The 26,347-nt window shown below is 40.1% G+C and overlaps 3 protein-coding genes across 4 annotated transcripts; 1 reads left to right on the top strand and 2 right to left on the bottom strand.

Moving 5' to 3' along the window:
- The first annotated feature begins 536 nt into the window (after positions 1 to 536).
- atp5fa1 (ATP synthase F1 subunit alpha) lies at positions 537 to 6,589 on the top strand. Of its 2 annotated transcripts, none has more exons than XM_041811109.1 (11): positions 537 to 680; positions 1,762 to 1,837; positions 1,920 to 2,089; positions 3,600 to 3,773; positions 4,168 to 4,334; positions 4,728 to 5,028; positions 5,414 to 5,638; positions 5,710 to 5,817; positions 5,898 to 6,042; positions 6,128 to 6,278; positions 6,360 to 6,589. In XM_041811109.1, exons 1-11 carry the CDS (start codon positions 621 to 623, stop codon positions 6,436 to 6,438), a joined length of 1,656 nt encoding a protein of 551 aa, XP_041667043.1. In that variant the 5' UTR covers positions 537 to 620; the 3' UTR covers positions 6,439 to 6,589. The 2 variants fall into 2 exon arrangements, with proteins under 2 accessions (XP_041667043.1, XP_041667044.1); XM_041811110.1 differs by lacking the exon at positions 537 to 680 and adding an exon at positions 1,579 to 1,670.
- A 1,102-nt stretch (positions 6,590 to 7,691) lies between these two features.
- Positions 7,692 to 14,904, bottom strand: hwa (huluwa). The gene is made up of 3 exons (XM_041811201.1): positions 14,013 to 14,904; positions 11,843 to 12,038; positions 7,692 to 8,226 (listed from the first exon to the last, which is right to left on the bottom strand). The coding sequence occupies exons 1-3, from the start codon at positions 14,604 to 14,606 to the stop codon at positions 8,060 to 8,062; spliced, it is 957 nt and encodes a 318-aa protein (XP_041667135.1). The 5' UTR covers positions 14,607 to 14,904; the 3' UTR covers positions 7,692 to 8,059.
- A 6,347-nt stretch (positions 14,905 to 21,251) lies between these two features.
- Positions 21,252 to 25,324, bottom strand: zgc:122979 (uncharacterized protein LOC641576 homolog). The gene is made up of 4 exons (XM_041811429.1): positions 25,108 to 25,324; positions 23,956 to 24,214; positions 23,094 to 23,647; positions 21,252 to 22,092 (listed from the first exon to the last, which is right to left on the bottom strand). The coding sequence occupies exons 1-4, from the start codon at positions 25,213 to 25,215 to the stop codon at positions 21,832 to 21,834; spliced, it is 1,182 nt and encodes a 393-aa protein (XP_041667363.1). The 5' UTR covers positions 25,216 to 25,324; the 3' UTR covers positions 21,252 to 21,831.
- Positions 25,325 to 26,347: the final 1,023 nt, after the last annotated feature.

Consider the following 26,347-nt stretch of genomic DNA (forward strand, 5'->3'; position numbering starts at 1 on the left):
ACAACTTTATTCTCGTAATATTATGACTTTATTCTCGTAATGTAATATATATATATATATATTCTTTAATTTTTTTTCTTCGTGTGGCCCTAATACTTCGTCGTATACAACACAAAAACTTGAACGTATGTAATAGAGATTCACCGTGAAAACTATGGTAGAATAACAAAGCAAGACCATTCAAAAAATTATACAATTATACAATATATTTAAAAATAAAATTGTGATTGACACACGTTTAAGTGCAATGAAAACTGAGAAGAAGTGAAAAGAGAAAAAAACAAAACCAAAAAAGTACTTACACTTAACATTTAGTTGCGCTAAAGGGCAAGGCAAGAGTTAGCCGTCCTAACTACACATTAAAAGCACAGATCTCACTTAATAGCTATCGTTTTATTTAAAAAATGAACAAATCTTAAGTATATTTGTTTTTACATTAATGGGTAAGATCTGCCTCTTTATATCATTTAAAATTTCTAACATGACAAATCGATGAAAAAGAGAAGAAAAGAAATATATTCTGAAGTACTTCCGGGTCTCTGTGACCTTTCTGCTCGTCGCCGTGTCCGCCATCCTTCTCTCTCGGCTCCGCAGCAGGACACACTGTACAGGACACCGACATGCTGTCAGTTCGCGTTGCTGCGGCTCTTGCCCGCAGTCTGCCTCGTCGGGCTGGATTTGTAAGCTTTCATTTACTATGTGTAACGGTTTTCTGTCGACTTTTCATTTAAAATCGCGACTTTATGAATGAAAACACATGGCTGTGTTGTGCATGCACACGTCTTTGCACCGGAGGACACCGGGCCCTTCACGTTGCTAGTTCCCCCCTGTTAACATTTACAGTGTACAGACAGGAACAAGCCACCCACTCGATTATAGAGCCATTATGAAGGGTATCTAGACGATAAAATGAATCTCTGGACTCTATTTTTGTTGCTAATGCGGGGTCCGTGGACATGACTAAGCTGAAGTGCAGGAATGACGAATGTAGTTTAGCATTGAAGGTCAGGTTTCTCCCACTCAACATGCCATCTTTGTCTGTCAATGCATCTGCAAGACATAGCATTGCAAACATGTCCATGTATATATTATGACAGTTAAAATACTGATATACTGTTCTTATTAGAAACTGTTGTGAGTCTGCAGAGATGACCTGGTTTATTTGGAATGCATATCTAAATATAGCCTTTAGCTGATATTTGCAATGTAATTTTTGCAGGAAAGTTCCATATCAACTTTAAATTTGCGTTTATCTCCGTTTGCATCTCACATGTTCTAATATAGCAATACTTCCAAGAACGTACAGAGGCCTTTTAACATTCTTTAACCCTCAAAGACATCAAAAACTATCTTTAGAGAAAAATGAAGTAACATTAATAATCTTACTATTTTTTGCAGATGCTTTTTAGAGAGATTGGTGCTTATCTGACTCCAGGTAGTAGAGGTGGTAGATAAATAAGCTGCACACCTGAAACTGTTTTTGGGGTCATGCTGTGTAATTAGTTTAGTCTTCATTGTGCAGGTCTTCAAATCTACTTAATCTTTTTCTGCATTATCATGCTGTAGTGATTAATAATGCAAAAATATCAACACTTGTGCAAACCGCAGCCTCATTGACCATACAGTTGAATCAACAGCTTCTGTAATCCCAAAATTAAACATTAATGAATGTAAGACTAATGCATTGGGCTGCTTTTGTTTTTATCTTGGTGTACCTAAAAATAACCAACTGCTTCTATTACGGGGGATTTTGTCTTAAAGGTATCCAAGAATGTTGCAGCAGCTTGTGTAGGAGCTAAGAATCTTCACACCGCCCGACCATGGCTGCAGAAAACAGGTGAGTGAAATCAAGAGATGATGTGATCATGCAGGATAGTGACTGGTGGATATTTATTAATGACTCTTTTGGATGTTTTAAGGCACCGCCGAGGTGTCATCCATCCTGGAGGAAAAGATCATGGGAGCTGACACCTCTGCTGACCTGGAGGAGACTGGCCGTGTGCTGTCCATTGGTGACGGTATTGCCAGAGTGTACGGTCTGAGGAACGTGCAGGCCGAGGAGATGGTGGAGTTCTCCTCTGGTCTCAAGGTAAACCCTAACACCCCAGTTTGACCAGGCGACCAGCTCTTGGAAGAGTCCTGGTTGTGCCAAATGTCTTCTATTTGAGAATTATCCGTCAGTCAATCAAATTTATTTATAAAGCACATTTAAAATCAGCAACAGCTGACCAAGGTACTGTACATGAAAGAAAGCCACACAGAAAAAGCAAAAAGCCTGACCAAAAGACCAAGCCACTGGGTTGGGGGCTCAAAAACCAAACTGTAGAGGTACATTTTAAGATGTTACTTAAACCAGTTGACAGAGGTAAAGGGGGGCCTGTACTGCAAAAGCTCAGTCACCTCTAAGTTCATGAATAGAACTAGGAACAGCCAGGAGGCCCATGTCTGAGGATCTAAGGGGCCTGGAGGTAGTGTAAGGGCTGAGGAGGTTAGGTATACAAGATGGTGCTAGGCCTTTTACAGCTTTAAACACAAACATAGCAACCTTAAAGTCAATCCTGTAGTTTATGGGAATCCAGGTAATATGATCACCCAGCAATGCCTGCCAGAATCCTTGCTGCCTTGTTTTGCAGCATTTGCAGTCTGGAGAGGGGATGTCTGGCTGATTCCAGAACACAATGAATTACAATAGTCCAACTGGGACGAGTACGTATGATTTTTTCCAGATCATTAAAGGGGTGGATCGGTTTTACTGGTCTTTAAATGGTTTTAACCACAGATTTTACTTGGCTTTCAAATGTAAATGAAGTTTCAGATATCACTCGGAGATTCTTGCCTGGGGCTTGATGAAGGTGGAAAGATCACCTAAGCTGCTAGAGACTTGTTTGATAACATTAGGGAGGGCACAGAACCATTTCTGTTTTGCTTTCATTCATTTGCAAAGAAAAATATGGGGCTACTGTGCTCTTGGTAACCTTCAATGCAACAAAAATATTTTTGTAGTCTTCCCAAGGTCTGGCCAAAGGCTTGGTTTGTGCTCTGATATGCATAAGAATTGCCTTTCCAAATCATGTCCAATCAACTTAATTTTTCACAGGTGGCCTCCAGTCAAGGTGTAGAAAGATCTCAGCAAAGTTGCAGAGAATCAGAGGAACCTGAGCTAGATTTACAGTTTTGTTGCAAAGGGGCTGAATACATATGTCAATGGGATATTTTCTTTTTTTTTACCCATAATAAATTTGCACAAAATCTTCTTTTTTTCACTTTTCATGATGGGGTACAGGGTGTAAATTAATGAGGATTTTTTTTACTATAGCATCAGGCTGCAACATAACAAAATTTTAAAAAGTTAAGGCAGTCTGAATACTTTCTGAATTAACTGTAAATATAACTTTAAAACAAGTCTGTAGAGCATAAATAAGTCTACCTATTGTATTCTTAGTCTGATTTCTCAGGTGTGCCTACACATAAAAAAACAGCATGAACACTGGTTTCAAATGTTTTTATTAGTAATAACCAGTGCAGGGATTTGTCATATTATCAGTAGTTTGTAGGAAAATGGGAAAATGGCAATAACTCTTATTTACTGTCTATTCCAGGGCATGTCTCTGAACTTGGAGCCTGATAATGTTGGTGTTGTGGTGTTCGGTAACGACAAGCTGATCAAGGAAGGCGATATTGTCAAGAGAACTGGTGCTATCGTGGACGTTCCCGTTGGTGAAGAGCTCCTTGGCCGTGTGGTCGATGCTCTGGGGAATGCTATTGATGGAAAGGTAAGCTTTGATAGGAATTATAGTGTCAAATTGGAGTTTTTTTTGTCTTTTGGTGCAGAATTCATGCAGAAATGCACAACACAGTGTTTTATACAGTGACAACTGAGCATAATATTTACAGTAAATCAATTTGAAAATGGATGAATTGATACATGAGCAGAGAATCATGCAGTAAATGTGAGGTTAAGGCAAATGAGGGAGAAGCAATTTTAAAAATTACGTTTAAGATTATGTTTTGAAGTGTTGGCTATTATTGAGTGCCCCATAGGAAAACTCAGTATTGTGTTGTCTTCTAGTATCAGGGTTTTGCGTTTTGACTCCTTCTTAACTTATTTTCTTCTTAGCCAAGTTGTTGGAAGAACTGCTGATCTTTTTGTGTTGATTTTCCTCACAGGGCCCTCTGGGCTCCCAGGCCCGCAGGCGTGTGGGTCTGAAGGCCCCCGGCATCATCCCCCGCATCTCTGTGAGGGAGCCCATGCAGACCGGCATCAAAGCCGTGGACAGTTTGGTCCCCATCGGCCGTGGGCAGCGTGAGCTCATCATCGGGGACAGGCAGACCGGGTGAGAGGCGCTGCTCAAAGTGAATAGCTGAACAAACAGCAGCGTTTGATGTTATTCCTGGTGCATTTGAAGTACTGTTAGTAAAAACTGACAAGAGGTCAGACTATTAGTCAATATTGTATAAAACTAAGGTGAAAGCAGGCTGGATTGAGCTATAGTTTGTGTTCTTTTTAATAAAGTGTCATTGCAGTTGTTCTAAACACTGATGTATGATACAGCAGCATTCAGAAGCTTTAATTAAACAAATAATGTCAACCACAGAATCTAGTCATCAAAGATGATGTCGTAGATGTTAAGCTTGAGATTTTTGGGCCCTAAAGTGTAAGATTTGTATCAGTTATGTACATTCTGGATCTGTTGTACTTGGTGTTTAATCTCAAATTCATCTTGCAGCAAAACCGCCATCGCCATCGACACAATCATCAACCAGAAGCGCTTCAACGACGGCACCGACGAGAAGAAGAAGCTGTACTGCATCTACGTCGCCATCGGCCAGAAGAGATCCACCGTGGCTCAGCTGGTGAAGAGGCTGACCGACGCAGACGCCATGAAGTACACCATCGTGGTTTCTGCCACGGCCTCTGATGCTGCTCCTCTGCAGTACCTGGCTCCGTACTCTGGCTGCTCAATGGGAGAGTACTTCAGAGACAACGGCAAACATGCCCTCATCATCTACGACGATCTCTCCAAGCAGGTCAGTTTTCATTAAGGCTGAGGTGATCACTGTTGGTTGTGTTCCTTTTCTTACAACACTTTTCCCTTCAGTCAACTTTCCATGAATCTGCTTTGATGCAGCCTCTGAGAACAGCCTGTCCTTTCAGGAGTGACCTTCTCTCTTCTTCTGGAGGCTGATCATTTTTGTCCTCTAGACTCTTGATATTGTACTGCCTGCTCCCCAGTACAATTTCCTCATGAAGTCTGGGTGAGGGATTGTATGAAAGCAACAGGTCAAAGTGAGGAAAATTCACCTGCCATGAACTCCCTGAGAGGCCTGCTGTCTTCAGCTTTTCAGGAGTGCATGTGTGCGCCCAGCTTTACTCTGCAGTCCAAATCAAACCTCGTGTTTTATCCCCATCCAGGCCGTCGCCTACCGTCAGATGTCCCTGCTGCTGCGCCGTCCCCCCGGCCGCGAGGCTTACCCAGGAGATGTCTTCTACTTGCATTCCCGTCTGCTGGAGAGAGCTGCCAAGATGAACGACAACTTTGGCGGCGGCTCCCTCACAGCTCTTCCTGTTATCGAGACCCAGGCTGGAGACGTGTCCGCCTACATTCCAACTAATGTCATCTCCATCACAGACGGACAGGTGAGTAAACAACACCCTTCTTTTAAATCGACATCCTGACATTAAAACATCACTAAACTGTTTTCTCTCAGATCTTCTTGGAGACTGAGCTCTTCTACAAAGGTATCCGTCCCGCCATCAACGTGGGTCTGTCTGTGTCACGTGTAGGATCAGCTGCCCAGACCAGGGCCATGAAGCAGGTTAGCCTTCCTCGTAATCACCCGTCTGTTTCCTTTTTATCAGAGTGAGTACATTTGATTCTGACTTACTGACTCTCCAGGTGGCTGGTACCATGAAGCTGGAGCTGGCCCAGTACCGTGAGGTGGCTGCCTTCGCTCAGTTTGGTTCAGATCTGGACGCTGCCACCCAGCAGCTGCTTAACCGCGGCGTTCGTCTCACAGAGCTGCTCAAACAGGGACAGTACTGTGAGTATCTAAAATATGGAAGTTAATTTCGCTAAGTGAGCAGCTCTCGTCATAAATCACATGACTGTGCACCTTCATCCCTCAGCTCCCATGGCTATTGAAGAGCAGGTAACAGTCATTTACGCTGGTGTGAGGGGACACCTGGACAAAATGGAGCCTAGCAAGATCACCAAGTTCGAGAAGGCGTTCCTGCAGCACATCCTGAGCCAGCACCAAGACCTGCTGGCAGCTATTAAGTGAGTTTCAGAACCTTCAAACAACATATTCTTAGTTGTATATTCTGTTTGTGCTCTAACCCATTCTCTTCTCTGTTTCAGGGCTGATGGAAAGATCTCTGAGGCGTCAGATGCTAAGCTTAAGCAGATTGTGTTGAATTTCCTCTCTAGCTTTGAGTAAAGTGAAGCTTTTTTGGTGTGATTGATTTCATGTTTGCATAGTGCAGCGTCAGTTAAACTTTCTATGAACTTTAAAAGGAACTCAAGTGGCACTTGATCTTTAATGTACAGCGATCTCTTAACAAGAGAATAAAGTTATCAAACAAGTTTAATTCACCGCCTCATGTCTGTGGACTGTTGTGGGACACTTATTTGAATACTGTTAACATTAATATTGTTGGCATTAGAGATGAAAAATATTGGATTTTTGCCAATATTTCCTAACTTGTATTAGCTGATACTGATACAAATATAGAGTGTATTCATAAAGTATTTAGCCCCCCTTCACTTGTCTTATCTTCCGGCCTGATGTTACAGTCGAAAAAATCTTTTTATTCTCATTATTCCTACACTCAGGACCCCATCATGACAAGGTTAAAGGAGAATTTTAGAAATCGTGGCGCAAACGAAAAAGTAAAATATCACATTGACAAAAGTATACACACTCTTTGTAAAAACACTAAATGTAGCTCAGGTTCCTCCATTTCTCTGGATCTTTGCTGAGATGTTTCTACACCTTGACTGGAGTGCAAAACACTTGAAAGCCTGCTTGGAGTTTGCAAAAATTCCAAATGAAAGCCAAGAAGAAACACTTAAGCAACAATGAAGCGAAATTTCAAGTGCTGTGCAAACAGTCTGGATACTAATGTCAGTGTGACATTTTATTATGACAGGATACTGAGGTTAGATCAGTGACAAAAAGGCTTCGACTGTAGCATCAGGCTGCAACATAAAATTGAAAAAAATGTGAAGGGGTCTATATACTTTCTGAATGCACTGTATGTAACAAATTCCCCATTATCAAACACAAATGCATGCATGCTTTTCTGAACACTCAAAGTGAAGCAGAATAGAAGCCAAGACTTACGCCCAGGAAACGGACTCAAACCCGGGCCACACACTTTTAGGACTATAACCTCCATACATGGGATGCAACCAAACCACTATGCCATCAGTAACCCCTTCATCCTGTCTTAAAATATAAAAAGCCTGGACAAAATTTCCCCAAATGATACCAACATACAATACAGGCTAACTAGTACCAACCACATAGCGCCCTCTGCTGGTGCAGAAGAGTACACTGCTGAATCAGAAGGACAAAATGTCTGGATACACTAAAAATAAAAAGCATTAAACATGCATTTCTTATCCTTTCTGTGCAACAATAGTTAACCTCATAAAAGTTTATATGTCAAAGCATTCAAGAAGCAATGCTTAATAGTGAACAAAACTTTAATACTGAAAGTGATTCAGAACATTTCAAACAATACAAGTGATTGCTGATTAAAATCATAAGTGGCTGAACCTTCATGTTCATATAAGAGTGACTATAAAACAATAACATGACAAAGTGCATCAAACATTCATGTTAACAAAAGTGAAGGTGCATTTTTAATGTTATGACTAGACAAATTCAGTGGCAAAGTGCATTTTTAACAAAATGTTCAAACTGGAGTAAAGTCACAGTGATCATCAGTGAGACAAACTAAATAAATAAACTATAAATAAAACATATACATATTATTTAAATAGCATAATCATGCTAAAATAAATAAACATTAAAACCACTTTTTTCATACTCATCACACCCAATACTGTTTAGTGTGCATCACCGGCCGGTGGTGTTTGTGTTTGGGTAAATGATTCTGTTTGACGTAGCACGGGTCGTAATAATCCCACTCTAGGGCTGAAGACTGGACCCCGTTAGAAAGACCGTCACTGTCTGCAGACAGAATCCGCAGAGAGACGCCTGAAAAGAAACCAGGAGAACACGTAAGGACTCTTGATTCGAGAAAAACCCCTCTGTTTATTTCTACTAGTTATTTTACCTGTTAAAGGATCTTAATATTCACATCTACAATCATTTTTACTTGATAAGAATGGATTATTCTGCAGAGATTTTAACACCAGGTGCTGCCTATTAACCTGAGAAGTTACTACACTCTGTACTGTAGGTGTGCACCTCATGATTTGGCTGACAATGCCTCAGAATTTTTCACTTCTGCACATGAATCTGCACACTAGAGATCCAACACCTACACAAGGTAGCAAGGAGCAAAACATGTTTTGTTTGGTAGATATGACTCTTTAGATCAGGGGTGTCAAACTCAGTCACAGCAGGGGCCGGATTCTGAACTTGGGTCTAACCTGAGAGCCTAACAGGGTCGATATTTAACCATAAAAGGTCAACCTTATTTTCACCAGGAAGGAATTATGGGGGTTAAAAACTTGGCACAGATGATAAATGATTTTGGGATTAAAAGGTGAACATGATAAGTTTAAAACTTTTTAAGTTTAAAAGGTAAAAACATGACATTTAAAGTCAAAATTATGTTTTTAATGGCCAAATATGACTGAGAATACTGAAACCATGAATTTTAAAAGTCAAAAACTGAAATAATATTCAAAATCATGATTTTTAACAGTCAAAATATGAGGTAAACATTGTAATCATGAGTTTCAAATGTCAAAATATGAAATAAAATTAAAAATCATGAGATTTTGAGGTTAAAACTGAGATAAAAATTAAAGTTAGGAGTTGAAAAGGTCAAAACATGAGATAAATGTCAAAATCATGATTTTGAAAGGTCAAAAAACTGAGATAAAACTAAAAACCAAGTTTTAAAGGTAAAAAAGATGAGATAGAAGTTAAAGTTAGGAGTTGAAAAAGGTCACAACATGGGATAAAAGTCAAAATTATGACTTTAAAAGGTCAAAATAGAATTTAGCTAAAATTGAAAATTACGAATCTAAAATGTAAAATATGAGATAAAAAGTCAAAGTTATGAGATATAAAGGTTAAAATATGAAAAAAAAAGACAAAACCATGACTTTTAGTCACTACTGTTAGCTGTTTCTAATTTTTAAGACTCAACCAGGACATTATAAATCATCAAGGTTAAGTTTACATTTTTATACTGGAGGAAATCTGCAGACCTCATACTGGTAGGCCAGTTATGATATAATATCATATGATCTGGTGGGCCGGGCATAACTGCACCATGGGCCAGATTTGGCCCCCGGGCCTTGAGTTTGACAGCCCCGCTTTAGATTGTGATTCTGATCTACCCCATTTAGATGCTTTAACAGAAATTTAAATCCAATTTAAATCCATTTTGGGCATTCAGATACAGAAAAGAAATCCTTCATAGTTTGTGTGGACACAGCTCAGACTGTATATGGAGGTGGTCTGAATGTTTTCATCCACTCTGGTTTGGTAATGCAGACGCACTTTATTAAAGACCACTCCATCAACTGAAATGATCTGTAGTATTCAATAGTAAACAAAAACTCAGGAATTGCATTTGGATCATTCAACTAAGCTCAGTGATAAAAGTCTTTCAGTCCTTAAACAGCTCTTCATTTGTTACCAACCTCTTTAATTTCAAAGTGAAAACAGATTTCTACAAAGTGCGGTAAATTAAACAAAAATATGTCATGTAAAACATGTTTGCATAAAAATTCACCCCTTTAAAGTAAGACTGATGTAATTCAACAGAGGTCCAGCCAATTAGCAAGAGCAGACTCACAGTTAGGGAAACTGTGATCACCTGAGTGCAGTATAAACCAGACACCTGTGTCTGGAAGGTTCATTCACTTGTTCATCAGTATTCATGACTACCATTACACCATGAAGACAAAGGAACCAGTGTTAATTTCATTGGCTAAACTAAAATTACTAAAATGTGACTAAAACTAAAATACGTTCCATTTAAAGGTTAAAACTAAGACTAAAATTAAAAATAGCTGCCAAAATAACGTCTGAAAGGAACACACCAAGCAACTTAGAAAAAAAGTTATTGGAAAGTAGAAGTCAGGGGTGTGATAAAAAAATGTTTGCCAATTCACTGAACACTGAAACGTCAAAAAAGCTAAATTATGTTGACCATGATTTATTGATAAAATCAATAAAAGGGTAACATCCGGGTTTTTAACAATCTATTGTCAAAAATCAAAATCCATTTAATTGTTTTGTTGATAATACCCTGGCTCTATACATATTGAAAAAGACCACTGTATCCCCTAGGGCAGGGGTCATCAACTATATTTGTGCAAGGGCCAGCTTTTTCCTAGTAAGGCACTTTGGGGGCCAAACTTTCAAATAAACTAAAGACATTTTCAAAATAGTCTTACACATTTTTGTATATATGTTTTTATGTTCTTCTAAATGTACAAAATCTTTTGGCTCCAACAGTGAGATCAGTCCCTATATCAGGCGGCCACAAGGGGGCGACTTAGATACTTCAGCTAAGTATTTCTGTCATGTCTGTCACTTGGTTTGACGCTAATATGCTTTGTAGTGATAAGTAATAAACCTAAGCAGGAAAACTGCACTCACAAAACACCTGAAGCCCAAGGTTTCATAGAAGACAGCAGTTTTTAATCAAGAATGACCTGATAAATACAAATTCAACATGCATTATATTTGCTAATAATGGCTTACAGGTGGGTTTCTCAAAAAATGGATGAAACATAAAGTCATTCCTGATTAAACTGCTTCAATCTCAGCTGTTTTGGAGTTGTTTTAATAGCTGTAGATGCAATAAAATAGAAAAAAATCCCCCAAAAATGTAACATTTCTCCTCTAGAATTTTTCCTCTGCACATATTTTGAATTTGATCATGTTCTGGGGGCCGGATGGGAAGATATGGGGGCCTGATGTGGCCCCTGGGCCGCCAGTTGATGATCACTGCCCTAAGGGATCCCATACCCTGGGCTGGGAACCACTGCCCGGTTCTGACAAAGCTTGAGCTTAAAGAAAACTGCATCATGACGTTACTCCCTTCGTTAATCGCTGTTAATTGTTGCTAAATCAAAGGTTAAGGTTATGTTTTTTAATGAGTTCACACTGGCGCTATTGTTGTGCTATGCATTCTGGGTAAGGACGTCAAACAGCTGCTTTGTTCTTCATATATATTTTTCTACTGACTATTATCCTCAAAGCTGTTTTAATTTTAGCCTGAGTGCATTTTTAGTGAATACAATAAGGCAGGAGCTGCTGTTATGTAGATCGATGTGAGTACAATCTGTGTAGGAGGGAGAACAATGCAACCGTTTATCACTACCCAGAGTGCATTGCACAACAGTAGCAGCCTACATGTGAATTTCTTCCCCTGAAATGTAGAAATCTGGTGTTTTTAGTCCAACATACACATAAGAGACACCAATGTTGAGCTAAAAGCCTGCAGGGTTCCCTCTCTATTTTACAGAAGCCTCATCTGACATAAAAATAACTGTGGATGATCAACACTGATATATAAACTCCATCGTACCCTTATTTTCATGCTGGTTTGCTGCAGCAGAAACATTATTTATTGATGACAGCCATATTGATCAAAGTGCAGCTGCTGCAGACTGAAGCATACCTGCACTGGCCCCAAAGTCGCTGTCCAACCCAGAACCCACTGCAGATGTGTGAAGACAGGACGCCTCTGAGGGCGGGTTGGTGAACTGGCCCTCCAAGTCCACTTTGTCAAACACGTGAACCACAACGCCTGGACTCACATCTGTCAGCATGTCATAAGTACTGCTGCGACGAACATGGCCTTCATGTTCTGCTTCCTGCAGTAAACAAAGAAAATGATTAACAATTTAGAGTGGGGGACAGTGTTTTTTATCTGTTTGCATCAAACTATCAGGCATTGACTTCTCAAGGAAATCCCTTTTGTGCAGGCCTACAAGATTTCAGATTTATTCTCCTGTTTGTTTGGATAAAAAAGAGCTGAGTGGGTTAAAATCAGTGACAGCCAGCACACGGGAGCTTTGAAAGCAGGGAAAACCCTCAGAAATGCTGATTTTACACACTGAGGGACATGTGATCTCTGCAGACGGCAAAGCCAAAACAGAGAGGGGAGTCTCTGCACCAGAAAAGTGGAGCAGAGGTGCTCTGATGAAATGGAGGGAAATCGCTAGAAAAGTGAGTGTGCAGTTTAAATGGTAATGCTAACACAAGATATGATATGAATAAAAGCAAAATAAACCCAGTCAGAAAGTCGAGGCAGAAGCAATTAATGCTGAAAATCTTAATATTTTGTTCTTATATACAGGTGCATCTCCAAAAATTAGAGTATCATACAAAAGTTCATTCTTTCCTGATTTACTTCAAAAAGTTAAACTTTTCTAACTTCTAGATTCATCTCATATTAAGAAACATATTGAGACTTTTGTGTTTTAATCTTGATGATATCAGCTCACAAAAATTCAAAATCCACTATTTCTGAAAATATTAGAATATTGTGGAAAAGTCCAGTTTGTAAAAGTTTCCAGAGACTTCATTCTCACTCTGGTTCAGTTCACACAACCACAATCACGGGGAAGACTACTGACTCGACAAATGTCCAGAGGACAACCACTGACACCCTCCATAAGGAGGGTAAGCCACAGAAGGTCACTGCTGAAAGGTCAGGCTGTTCTCAGAGGCTGTTTCAGAGATTTATGGAGAGTTGACTGGAAGAGACAAGTGTGGTAAGAAAACAGGGATGAGCTCAGCCTTCAGAGGATCGTCAAACAAAAGTCAAGAACTCATGAGATTTTTATTTGATTTTTATCTAATAATTAACACTTTTATTTCATAATATCGGCTTTTTATGTCATAATTTTGACTTTACGTCTCATAATAACTTTTATCTAATAAATTTGACTTTTTCTCTCATAATTTTGACTTTTTCTCTCATAATTATGACTTCTGTCTTATGATTTCAACTTAACTCATAATTTCAACTTTGTATCTCAATTGATTTTTTTATCACATAATTTCAACTTTTTGTCAACAATTTTGAATTATTATCTCATAATTGACTTTTCATCTCATAATTTCAACTTTTTACCTCATAATTTTAATTCCTATCTCCTAATTTTGACTTTTATCTTATAATTTTAAATTTTATCTCATAATTATGACTTTTATCTCATAATTTCAATTCTTATCTATCAATTTTGAATTTTTATCTCATATTTTAACTTTCTATCACATAATTTTGACTTTATATCTTATAAATTCCACTTTTTATCTCATAATTTTGATTCTTATCTCATAATTTTGACTTTTATCTTATAATTTCAACTTTTTATCTCATAAATTTAATTCTTATCTCATAATTTTGACTTTTATCTTATAATTTCAACTTTTTATCTTATAATTTCAACTTTTTATCCCATAATTTTAATTCTTATCTCATAATTTTGATATTTTGTCTCATACTTGACCTTATATCTCATAATTTTGACTTTATCTCATAATTAGGACTTAGGATTCCTTTTTCTATTTGTTTTTAAATTGCCTAACTTCCACATTTTTCTTTGTTACGTGGTGTAAATGGGCTTCCAAAGAATCTAGAATAAATTAAAGTTTCTAATTTAATTGCAGTTATATTTGTCATAAAGGCATCTTTCTAGGATGTAGCTTTCTTAGTGGCTACAGAGTGGCTAACATAGCTTTGGCCTGTATTCCTGTACATATTCGGCCTACAGTGGATCCTTCTGGCATAAGGTTGTTATTATTATTAGGTAACTAGCCTTTGTGGTCTGAGGACTCACCGTAGGAGAGTTTGGAGGAACCAGGTTCACTCTGGTCTCAGCCTCTGAATCGCTGGACTGCGGTAACACTGGGGCGCTTTTACACCAGGCCGCTTTCCCGCCACTGTGAGTCCGAGACCCGGAGGCCAGGCTCAGTCTCGGGGTGAACCCGGCCGCAGAGGACGCGGCCCCTCGGATGGTGCTCGGCGCCCTCAGGGACCCTGACCCGGTGGCCCCGTCTGGCCTAAGGAGCCGGATCCTGTGCTCCACCCTGCTGGCCCTCTCTCTGGAAGAAACCCGGGAAGAGGTGACGGGATGGGGCAGGACGGGCTCCGACAGGGACATGTAAGCTCTCCTCCCGTCGTGCATCGGTGAGAAAAGGGGGTCAGAAAGTCCCCGGACTCTCTGCAGGGTGGACTGGAGCAGCATCTCTGCGTCCTCTCGCTTCTGTCTGCTGGTCTTTGACAGGAGGAGGATCTTGTAGCCCAGAAACAGACAGTTCAGGAGCAGCAGGATGAGCACACATGGGATGAGGAGAAGAACCACTAAAGTCAGGTTAGTCACAGGCAAACCTTCAGGCAGATTTGATGCTGTTGTCTGACTTATTTGCGACATTTCATCCCAGAATAGCTGATCTCAGTCGGATTCCACGTTGAGTCTGCATGCACAGGTGGGCCAATCAATGTGGCCTTCTTTGTGTTTGACAGTATTTTTGTCCTCAGTTAAAATCAGCATGCCAGCCTGTTTCTGCAGAGTAAACAGCCTCCAAATGTCGGTGTTTTCTTTCAACTCTTTCGTCATCATTGCAGACTGTCAGTGTTTACTCAGCAAAGGCTTGAAGGGAGACGACTTTGAAAGACAGCCACGCGGATCACAAACCAACAGGTGCGTGTTACTGCATGCAGAGCATTCAACGACCGCTAGATGGCAGTAGGTGGCCAGACTTCTCCATAACTGTCTCTCTGCAGGGATGATTTCATGCTCTGAATTTGGATGTTTGTGTTAACTGCAATGCCTGTTTTTTTTTTGTTTTGTTTTGTTTTTTTGAAAATTCATTTTGAGTACAGCTAAAGTTTTATAAGGATTTTATCACCTACATACCATATTTCAGGGGTCATCAAGTACATCCACACAAGGGCCAGATTTAGTCTCAGCAGAAATTCTGGGGGCCGGACTTTCAAATACACAAAAATTAAATGAACATCTTGGTCTGATTGAAATATTACTGTGGTAGTATTTGTATTCATTTGTAGTCATTACCAGTGAGACCTATCCCTGTTATCTATAACGCAGCAGGCCACAAGGACAGGGCCTGACAACAGAGTCGGCCGGACCCCTGAAAATCCAAGAGAATGAGCCCACCACAATTGTTAGCACCAATATTAACCCATTTTGACACTTTTAACCCCTTTTTGCCTCTTTAACCCAATGTTGCATGATTTTAACCCATTTTGAACCACTTTCCTGCATGTTTTATCCCCTTTGTGCCACTCTTTAATTCCTTTTTGCCACTTTTCTTCTATTTTTGCCACTTTTAAACCCCTTTTCATTATATTTTTTCAACAAATTTTGCCACTTTAACCCATTTTTGATACTTTGTGCCTCTTTAACCCATTTTTTGCCATACTTTAACCCATTTAAACCATTTTTCCTGCATGTTTCATCCCTTCTATGCCACGCTTACCAATTTTGGCCCTTTTACTTCAATTTTTGCCACTTTTTAAACCCTTTTCATGACTTTTTTTGCACTATTTTTTGTCATTTGTAACACATTTTTGATACTTTTACCCCTTTTTTCCTCTTTTACCATTTTTTGCCACACCTTAACCTCTTTTCACAACTTTTTCTGCCAATTTTTGTCCCCTTGTGCCACTCCACAACCCAGTTTGCCACTCACCACCCATTTTTGCTACTCTAACCCCTTTTCACCACTTTATCTGGTCATTTTTGCAGCATTTCTGTCAACCTTAACCCTTTTTTAAATATGTACTAATTATGACAGTAAATTTCTGTAAAAGCAGATCAAATGTTAAGTCATTCTAAAACTATTTCAATGTTAATTGTTTGTGGGATGGATTTGACAGCTGCAGACATTTAACACCAAAGGATACTCTTAAAACAACAGCATCCTCTTTTCCTCCTTTTCAGTATTTAATGATCTTTCAGGGGCCAGACAGGAAGCTTTGGGGGGCCTGATATGGTCCCCTGGCCGCCAGTTGAGGATCAGTGCCATATTTACTATACCTAATGATGCTGGAGCCCCAGACAAAGACCAAGATGGTCATTTCCTGCTCTGCTGGAATCAATCATTGTGAGCAAACAAAAATATTTCAAAGCATACTGTATCTGCTAACAAAGCCAGAAAACTACCAGACACACCCAAATCTGAAATATAAATACCCAAATGCCCAACACTACTTCCTCATCTGCTCCAAGAAAAGAATCCTAATTCAAACGCAACATGTTTAACCATTCAGCATGTCTTTAAACCAGGTGTAACTTATAACATAAAAAATATGCCATCACTTTTAGTGCAGTGAATTCATTTTTGGGCCTTGACCCTTGCCCCTTAGGCCAAGGTTCTCCCCCATCCTTTTACTGATTTTATAAATCAATCATGGCCAGAATAATTTGGCTTTCTTTGTTGGAGACTCCATGGTCAAGTGGAAGAAGGTTCTTTGGTCTGTGAGACCAAAATGGAGCTTTTTGGCCATCAGACGAGACCCTATATAGCCCAGGTGTCAAACTCAATCACAGCAGGGGCCGGATTCTGGATTCAGGACTAACCTGAGGCCCAACAGGGTCAGCTTTTTAACCATAAACTGTCAACCTCATTTCACCCGTAATAAAATATGAAAAGAAAAACTTAGCACTGATAATAAACTATTTTGACTTTTAAAAAGTTAAAAAGATAAGTTAAAAGGCTCACAATCTTATTTATGAGTTCAAAAAGGTCAAAACATGAAATTAAAAATTAATGTTTTTTTAATGGCAAATACATAAGAAAGAAGTCAAAATCATGAATTTAAAGGTCAAAATATAAAAATAAAATTTGTAACCATTTTATTTGAAGTCAAAATATGATTCAAAATTTTAAATTGTGAGTCTAAAAGGTCAAACTATGAGATTATGAAGTCAAAGTCTGGAGTTGAAAATATGAGGTAAAACACAAAATAATTGGTTAAAAAGGTCAAAACATGACTTTAATTTTTGAATTATGAATTTAAAAACTCAAAATATTACATGAGAAGTCAAAATTATGATTTGAAATGCTCAAAGTATGAAATAAAAAGTCAAAAATCCCAATTTTGAGTCCTTATTGTGAGATGCAAAATTGAAAATATGAAATTAAAACACAAATTAATTCCTTTTGCACATTCCTGACTTTTTATCAATTTTTTTTACTCCTTACTTTTTGTAAGTTTTAAGACTTAACAAGGATATCTTAAATCATCAAGGATAACTTCACATTTTTATACTTGAGGAAATCTGCAGACCTCAGACTGATGGGACAGTTATAACAGAATTATGAGATCATCCTGCGGGCCGGATTTAACTGTTCCACGGACCAGATTTGACCCCGGGCCTCGAGTTTGACACCTGTGCTGTATAGGATACCAAACACTGCACATCACCACAAACACACCATCCCCACTGTGAAGCATACTGGTGGCAGCATCATGCTATGGGGATGCGTCTTAGCAGCTGGTCCTGGAAGGCTTGTAAAGGTAGAGGATAAAATGAACGTGGCAAAATAAGGGGAAATCCTGGAGGACAATCTTATTCAGTCTGCAAGAGAACTACAGCTTGGGAGAAGATTTATTTTGCAGCAATACGATGACATGACGCACACAGAGAAAGATACACAGAATTGGTTTAAAGTCAACCAGGAGAATGTTCTGGAGTGGCTGAGTCAAAGCCCACACCTCAGTTCAATAGAGAATTTGTGGCTGGAGCTAAAAAGGGCTGATTCCTGTGCATCCTGACAGAGCTTGAGCAGTTTTGCAAAGAAGAATGGAGTAAAATTTCAGTGTCCAGATGTTTGAGCCTGGCTGAGACCTATCCACACAGACTCAGTGCTGCGATTGCAGCCAAAGTAGACTCTAAATACTGACCTGAAGGAGGTAAATATTTATACAGCCACTTATTATATTACATATTTTATTAAATTGAAATTACGTTGAAGAAAACTGTTTTCTCTTTGACATTAAAGAGGTTTTATTTGCTTTTTAGTCCAAAAAGCCAAATTATATTGACCATGATTGATTTAAAAAAATCAATTAAAGGGTAAAACACCTAAGGGGCGACTACTTTACTTTTTATAGACACTGTAAGTCAGATACAACCAATCACTTACCAGAGATCTCAGTATTCCATAAGAACAGAGACCAGGATGAACAGCATTTACCTTTTTAGTCCTTAAACCTTTTGGGCATGTTATGTAATCGTCCAGCTGTCTTAAATGGCTCTGTACCATCATTAGCAATCTGGAAATTCTATTTTTACACCTCCCAGTACAAGCAAAATTTAAAGGCAGCATTTCAGTTGCATAACATCGCAGAAACAGGGACACACTCTCTCTGAAACATCTAGACAAAAACACTTCATGTTATTTTTAATTTCCAGCAAGAACACATCAAGTCATTGTGATCAGGATGCTTTGACAAGTCTCTGAAGTCTCTGAAGTTCTTCCAAAATGCTGCTAAAAATCATGATTCTTCCCTATAAGCTTCTCTGAACAAGTTTTATGCACGCTGTTGTTGGCAATGGACTTTATCTGTCAACTAGCTTGTAGTAGTTTCTTGTGTATCTTGCTTGAAGTATGCATTATTCTTTGTTGTTGAAGGCTTTGTTAGTCCACATGCTTGCTTGCAGACCATTTAAAAAGAAAACATACTTTTTAGTCCACTTATATAGCTTGCTTGTAGCCATCTCTTATCGTCCACTCATGGAGCTTGCTGCTGACATGTAGGCATATAGCCCATCTATATAGCTAGCTTGTTCATGTATTTTAGTTTAAAGATGTTTTCAGCCATCTCTTATCGTCCACTCATGGAGCTTGCTGCTGACATGTAGGCATATAGCCCATCTATATAGCTAGCTTGTTCATGTATTTTAGTTTAAAGATGTTTTCAGTCAGTTAAAATACGGTACATGCTGTGCCCTTTAACAGTTTACTGATAGAAATTGCTGTAGACATTTTAAGTCCACCTATGCAGCTTAGTGTGATGATAGTCTACTGATATAACACACTTTAGATATATAATGGCCTCTGATAAAGCCTGAGGTTGACTTTGTAGTCCACAGTTTAATGCAGACATTTAAGTCTTCTTGAATAGTTTGAGATGCTTTTTCTAGTAAAATTATTTATCTGCTTTGTAATTTGTAGTCCACATATATAGCCTAGTGTAGACATTTGTAGTCCACATATATAGCCTAGTGTAGACATTTGTAGTCCACTTATATAGCCTAGTGTAGACATTTGTAGTCCACATATATAGCCTAGTGTAGACATTTGTAGTCCACTTATATAGCCTAGTGTAGACATTTGTAGTCCACATATATAGCCTAGTGTAGACATTTGTAGTCCACATATACAGCCTGGTGTAGACATTTGTAGTCCACTTATACAGCCTGGTGTAGACATTTGTAGTCCACTTATACAGCCTGGTGTAGACATTTGTAGTCCACTTATACAGCCTGGTGTAGACATTTGTAGTCCACTTATACAGCCTGGTGTAGACATTTGTAGTCCACTTATACAGCCTGGTGTAGACATTTGTAGTCCACTTATACAGCCTGGTGTAGACATTTGTAGTCCACATATACAGCCTGGTGTAGACATTTGTAGTCCACTTATATAGCCTAGTGTAGACATTTGTAGTCCACATATACAGCCTGGTGTAGACATTTGTAGTCCACTTATACAGCCTGGTGTAGACATTTGTAGTCCACTTATACAGCCTGGTGTAGACATTTGTAGTCCACTTATACAGCCTGGTGTAGACATTTGTAGTCCACATATACAGCCTGGTGTAGACATTTGTAGTCCACTTATATAGCCTAGTGTAGACATTTGTAGTCCACTTATACAGCCTAGTGTAGACATTTGTAGTCCACATATATAGCCTAGTGTAGACATTTGTAGTCCACTTATATAGCCTAGTGTAGACATTTGTAGTCCACATATATAGCCTAGTGTAGACATTTGTAGTCCACATATATAGCCTAGTGTAGACATTTGTAGTCCACTTATATAGCCTAGTTTAGACATTTGTAGTCCACATATATAGCCTAGTGTAGACATTTGTAGTCCACATATATAGCCTAGTGTAGACATTTGTAGTCCACTTATATAGCCTAGTGTAGACATTTGTAGTCCACATATATAGCCTAGTGTAGACATTTGTAGTCCACTTATATAGCCTAGTGTAGACATTTGTAGTCCACTTATATAGCCTGGTGTAGACATTTGTAGTCCACTTATATAGCCTAGTGTAGACATTTGTAGTCCACATATATAGCCTGGTGTAGACATTTGTAGTCCACTTATATAGCCTAGTGTAGACATTTGTAGTCCACATATATAGCCTGGTGTAGACATTTGTAGTCCACTTATATAGCCTGGTGTAGACATTTGTAGTCCACTTATATAGCCTAGTGTAGACATTTGTAGTCCACATATATAGCCTAGTGTAGACATTTGTAGTCCACTTATATAGCCTGGTGTAGACATTTGTAGTCCACTTATATAGCCTGGTGTAGACATTTGTAGTCCACATATATAGCCTAGTGTAGACATTTGTAGTCCACTTATATAGCCTGGTGTAGACATTTGTAGTCCACTTATATAGCCTGGTGTAGACATTTGTAGTCCACTTATATAGCCTGGTGTAGACATTTGTAGTCCACATATATAGCCTAGTGTAGACATTTGTAGTCCACATATATAGCCTAGTGTAGACATTTGTAGTCCACTTATATAGCCTGGTGTAGACAGTTTGAAGTCTATTGTTCTGACTTGTTTTAGACATTTGTATCACACTCTTAAGTGGACTTCTCTTTTCTACTTCTACAGCATATATGTTTGTTTTTTGAAGACTTAGGTTATCTTTTATCTGTTTTTCAGGAGTGTTTTGCTGCATTGAAATGCACCCATCATCTTATATTTAATTTAATGTTTTTGACATCAATGAACAGTGAACAATAAGAGTGATATTTTAAATTTTTTATTTATTTTCATGCCTTCAAACGTGTCTCTCAGGTAATAATCATTATCATACATCAATGCTGCTGAATATTTACAAACATTTCAAATAATTCAATAGAACATTTGACAGCTGAATCTCTCTTAGAGACAATTTGTTTGCTTTTTGTACACAAAGTAGCTCTTTGCACACAAGTACTTTTTTGCTATTGTAATAAATCAATGCAAAAGATCAGTCATATGAGCACCATATAACTATGATATAAAAGATTTATTTCTACTATTTTTTTTTCTACCACTCAGGTTAAAGGAAGTCTTTACAGACTTGAATAGCACACTGATATCCTGCTAAAGTTTTGCAAGTATAACAGTACAGATTTGCTTTTCATTCAAGTGAAAGGCTGTAGAGTCAATGGATGCCCTCAGATACCAAAGACCCCATTCATCAGTCCTGCCCTCTCTGCTCTCATTCGGCATCGTAGTTGTTGTGCATCGTGCCTGCAGAGAGTCATCTACAACTCACTAAAGTGCTGCTTGCCTTTTCCAAACACAATAAGAGGTTGTGAGTGGTTGTGATTTTTAGCACCTCGGGCAAGGCTCTGTTTGTGAATCGATAGCAACATACACGCATGTTTAGGCTGCGTCGGTAGATGAGGTGGGCAAGCATTGGCCCAGGCTGTGCTTGATGATCTCGCGGGACTGTGGTGGGATCCTGTCGGGGAAGAGCACCTGGAACTCCACCACCAAGTCGCCTCGCTGGGACGGGCTCTTGGGCAGGGGGAGGCCTTCGCCCCTGAGCCGCCGCACGGCACCGGGTTTGATCACGTCGCTGCATGGGAGAGGCATCATGCGGTTATCAATTGTCGGGACGTTGACTGTGCAGCCGCAGAGAGCCTGTGGAGAAAGAGGAGGAGAAATTGAGTTTTTGTAGGTGTGTTATATTTAGCAGCAGTTTTATAATAGTGACTGAGTGGTCTGGCTGGGCTGAAGCACACTTGGAACAATGAAAAAATCAATTAAATGCCAGGTCTTGAAATGTGTCAAGTTACATAACTGTTAAATATGGAACGTCTGTCTCTTTTAAGAGCCACTACCATTTTTTATGTTATGCAACAAACTGGTGTTACAGATGTTATAAATGCTGGCCTATTTCCTGCCTGTGTGTGGGAGTTAAGTGCTTCAGTGATTGAAAGAAGCCACAGGAAGATGGAGGAGCTCTTTGAAAAGCCAGCCTCTGTGACTGCTGCCCTGCTAATCTATGTGTGGGATGGTTGAAGTTGAGAGCCAGTGAGCGTAGTGAGCCAAAAAAGCGTCCTCTCTGCCTGCCTTGTGAGGGCAGAGGAGTCTGCGGCACACATAGTGGCTGAGAGGGAGAGTGAAGTGTGATTCGTGGGGGCAGCCGGAGCTGAGGCTAAATTTAGCTCTTGCTCCATCGCAGCTCTGCAGGGGCTGATGAGGTAACTGAGGCGTTGGCAGGATGCTGCTGCTGTTCTGTTAGCGGGGGTCTGTCAGCTTAATGAAAACTGGGGGCCCTTATACCCCAGAATGAACACTTTGTGCTGTCCCAGGACTGCACTCAAAGATTTTTACTAATTTGGCTTCCTTCTGTAACCTTCTGGTTATGTCTCAATGATGCCTTGCTGAAATCGATTTTCTTTGGTGTGCCAGTGGATGTATCACTCCACGGTTATGTAAAGGAGCAGAAGTGGGGGATGGATGAAAGCTTTTCTCTGTGTAGGTGTAAGCAGCTGGCAGATGACATAGTATTTCTACTTATAGAGCAGCAGTGTTGTTTTGTAATGAATCATTCATGTTGTAAAACTGATGGGCTCAGTGGGACTCAAGCTGTCAGCCCTGACTGACCTTTAAACGTGATGTTAGTGCACCAAACTCACCTCTTTTAGGGTGATCTTTGCTGTGTAGACGATGTTGGAGCCCTGCCTCTTGTACTGGCTGTGCTCCTTGTCCCTGAGGATGAACGTGATATCAGCTGGGGTGCTGTTTGGCGTCTCGTCTCCCTCCCTCGGGAAGGTGATCCTGGTCCCAGCCTTCCACCCTTTCTTCACCACCACATTCAGCACCTTGTCTTCGGATCGTGTGCTGAGCCCGTCGGCGTTGAGACGGCGCCGGGTGATCTTCATGTGCTTGGTGCATCCTTGCATCACCTCTTCAAGCGTCACCAGAAGGTCGTGGACGACCTCTTTGCCCTGCAGCCGCCGCTGGCCTCTTCTCAGCCCGCCCTCATGGCCGGCGTAGCCGCCCACGTGGCTGAAGGTGAAGTGCCTGAAGGGGTTGAAGAGGTCGTCTTCGCTGTCGGCATCAGAGCCAAAGTAGATGTCGAAGTGGTCGGAGCTGTGGAAGAAGGAGGAGAAGGTGGCGTGGGGGTCGCCGTGGAAGTTGCTGCGGAACACACTGCCTTGGTTCGCCATTGACATCCCGTTTTTAAGGCCTGAGGAGAAAGAGAAACAAGTTGAGTTAGAATCTAACATCTGCTTCCTCCCACTCTTTCTAGAAAGTTTAATTAGAATAGGCATGAGGCTTTGAGGAAACTCTTTCATTGCCCCTTGAATAATTCATCAGCCTCACAGCTGTTTATGCCAAACTTGCTGATTTCTAATAAGAGCAGAAGTATTTTACTCATCATCTTCCCACTGAACTTCAGTATTTAGCCTTGATGAAGACATGAATAGTTAATGCACCAGCCTTTGCTGCACTAATTATCCCTCTTGTAGCTATTTTTGATGAGCAGTGTTTTACCTTCTTCCCCAAACTGGTCGTAGATGCTTCTCTTCTTAGGGTCGGTCAGGATCTCGTAGGCCTCTGCGATCTCCTTGAACTTGTCCTCGGCGTCGGCGTCGCTGTTCTTGTCCGGGTGGAACTTGAGCGCCATTTTCCTGTAGGCCTTCTTGATCTCATCTTCGTTGGAGTCAGGAGAGACGCCCAGGACTTTGTAGAAGTCTTTGCCTGTTGGTTTGATAGAGAGGCAGGGTGTGTCCTGCTCTGACCGGGTCCCTTCCTGTTGGAGAGAAGAACAGCAATCCATGAGTACACGTGTGGAAAGCAGCAATGCTGCATGAACATCTGCAGTGCAAAAAACTAGGGATGCACGATATTATCGTCCAGATATCAGTATCGGCAGATATCAGAATTTCTGCAGATATTTTGCCCGTTCATATCGGCATATATCAACTGTAGAATTTGGCCATATATACTAATAAATTAGTGTAGTTTTATGCTGAACCAACAGACCTATGTGAGTTGAGATCTTTTTCTTTGTTCATTCTCATTCTTTAAACTTTAAAGTGTTTTAAGAAATAAAAGTTTGTCTTTTTTTCATCCTCAAACCTAAAATTGTGTTCAAAGTATTAAACTTTAAGTTATGTAAAACATATTTAAATATCGGTATCAGCTCAAATCCAATATCGTGCATCCCTACAAAAAAGCATGCCAATGCATAACTTAACAGCACATACATGGTTATATTTCCCCTACAGCAGGATGCATGTTTCGTCTTGTACACTTTCTGCTGCACAGTTTCTGTTGATATGCAGAAATTCAGCAGGAAAACTCTCAGTGGGAAATCTCTGCTGCTGCAAAGCCATGCATTGAATTCATAAGCTGATGCCCAACACAACGTGAGAGAGGGTGGTGGGGGTGAAGTGGTGTGAGAGGGGGGAAAAAGACTTCCCCCAATCACTGAAATCCTCTGCAGCGATTGGCTGAGTATGTATCTTGCATATGAATGAATCCATGGCAGCAGAAATCAATAAATCAGGATTCTTTCCAGTCATATCAAATCAGGCATATCAAATTAGACATTTGAATTTGGTGTAGAGCTTATTCTGTCATTGGTTTTGAACGATAAAGCTGATTATCACGGTTCAAAAGTGGGATAAAAGTTGTACTCACCGCTGAAGAAGAAGATCCGGAGCTGTCACCTCGGTGCATAACCCGCACCTTGCACTTCACATTGACATTTTTGTGCTTCACACCGAACTGAGTCCAGATGAGAACCATCTTTGCAGGGTCGAGTTCAAGTCTGTTATTGTTTAGTGGCTACGTGTCGCTGTCCAGGCGCGCTGGTGCTGAAATCGCTCGGCTGTGCTCTCGCGCTCCGTCCTGTCTGAGCTCTCCTCGGCTCTCCGTTAAATACCAGCGCCGCAGCTCCTCTACTATCCGCTCACCCACCCACGCAGCGTGACAGAGCTTTCCCCGGGCCCGCCCATTTCCTCACGCGCAGCAGGGGATGCCGGTGTCCTCACTCTGTGCTCCGCGAGAGGCCATTGGTGCTCCGGCGATGATCACGCGGATGTTGCAGCCTCCTTATCCATCTCGAGGCAGGTTTCCGGAGTTCTTGAAGGCAGAGCTGAGCAGACAGTCACGACTCAGAAGGAGAGAGAGTTTTTTTTTTTTTCCTTTTTCATAGACAGACAGAACAGAACAGAACAACCAGACATGATGTTAAAAAAGACCCAGCTGAGCCCAGACGACCTCCAGACAGACTCTCCAGCAGTGAGGAGCCCCTGTCCTCAAGTGACTGTCTGGTCATTTAAACATTAGCTCACCATGTTTAAATATTAAAGCTGATAAACTGAGCTTAATGTACCTCTTTCCATCTTTCATGGGTCCACAGGGTCGTTTGAGGAGAGCTATTTTTAGCAGCAGTGGTGCCAGGATAAACTGTCAGGTGTGAAGGAGCTGGTTGGGCTGTTCTGAACAGTAAGTAATAGAATTATACAACATGCACACATGACTGCATCAGCAGAGTCAATTATGTTAAATATAATCAGCAGTTATGCATTTAAATCTTACTTAAACAAGCAAAGAATGACTCTGAGCTAAATGTTAACTATTCTGAGCCCTGGTAACAGCTGCATTTTTCATAACTCAGATACAATATTTGAATAAATTATGAAAAATGCAAACATTGGTGTCTGTACCAGCAGTATTATGGGGGCATGATACTGTATACACTGCCTATAACAAATATTCATCCTCTTGGTTATTATCAATAAATTATGGACACTATAATTGGGCTTTTTTGACAAAAAATTTTTTTTAAAAATCATTTTAATGTCAAAGTGAGAACAGATTTCTATAAAGTAATGTCAAATCAATAAAAAATATGTGAGGTAAAATAAGTGACTGC

This window comes from Cheilinus undulatus, linkage group 17, assembly GCF_018320785.1.
Source record: "Cheilinus undulatus linkage group 17, ASM1832078v1, whole genome shotgun sequence".
NCBI classification, from domain to species: Eukaryota; Metazoa; Chordata; class Actinopteri; order Labriformes; family Labridae; genus Cheilinus; species Cheilinus undulatus.

Coding starts and splice junctions, on each gene's coding strand:
- atp5fa1 (XM_041811109.1), top strand. CDS start 621: ATGCTGTCAGTTCGCGTTGCTGCGGCTCTTGCCCGCAGTCTGCCTCGT. Junction 5,818..5,897: donor AGACCAGGGCCATGAAGCAG/GTTAGCCTTCCT, acceptor CTGACTCTCCAG/GTGGCTGGTACCATGAAGCT. Junction 6,279..6,359: donor GACCTGCTGGCAGCTATTAA/GTGAGTTTCAGA, acceptor TCTCTGTTTCAG/GGCTGATGGAAAGATCTCTG.
- hwa (XM_041811201.1), bottom strand. CDS start 14,606: ATGTCGCAAATAAGTCAGACAACAGCATCAAATCTGCCTGAAGGTTTG. Junction 12,039..14,012: donor TTCCTCCAAACTCTCCTACG/GTGAGTCCTCAG, acceptor TGTTTACTGCAG/GAAGCAGAACATGAAGGCCA. Junction 8,227..11,842: donor CGACTTTGGGGCCAGTGCAG/GTATGCTTCAGT, acceptor GTTTCTTTTCAG/GCGTCTCTCTGCGGATTCTG.
- zgc:122979 (XM_041811429.1), bottom strand. CDS start 25,215: ATGGTTCTCATCTGGACTCAGTTCGGTGTGAAGCACAAAAATGTCAAT. Junction 24,215..25,107: donor CCGGATCTTCTTCTTCAGCG/GTGAGTACAACT, acceptor TCTCTCCAACAG/GAAGGGACCCGGTCAGAGCA. Junction 22,093..23,093: donor CAAAGATCACCCTAAAAGAG/GTGAGTTTGGTG, acceptor CTTTCTCCACAG/GCTCTCTGCGGCTGCACAGT.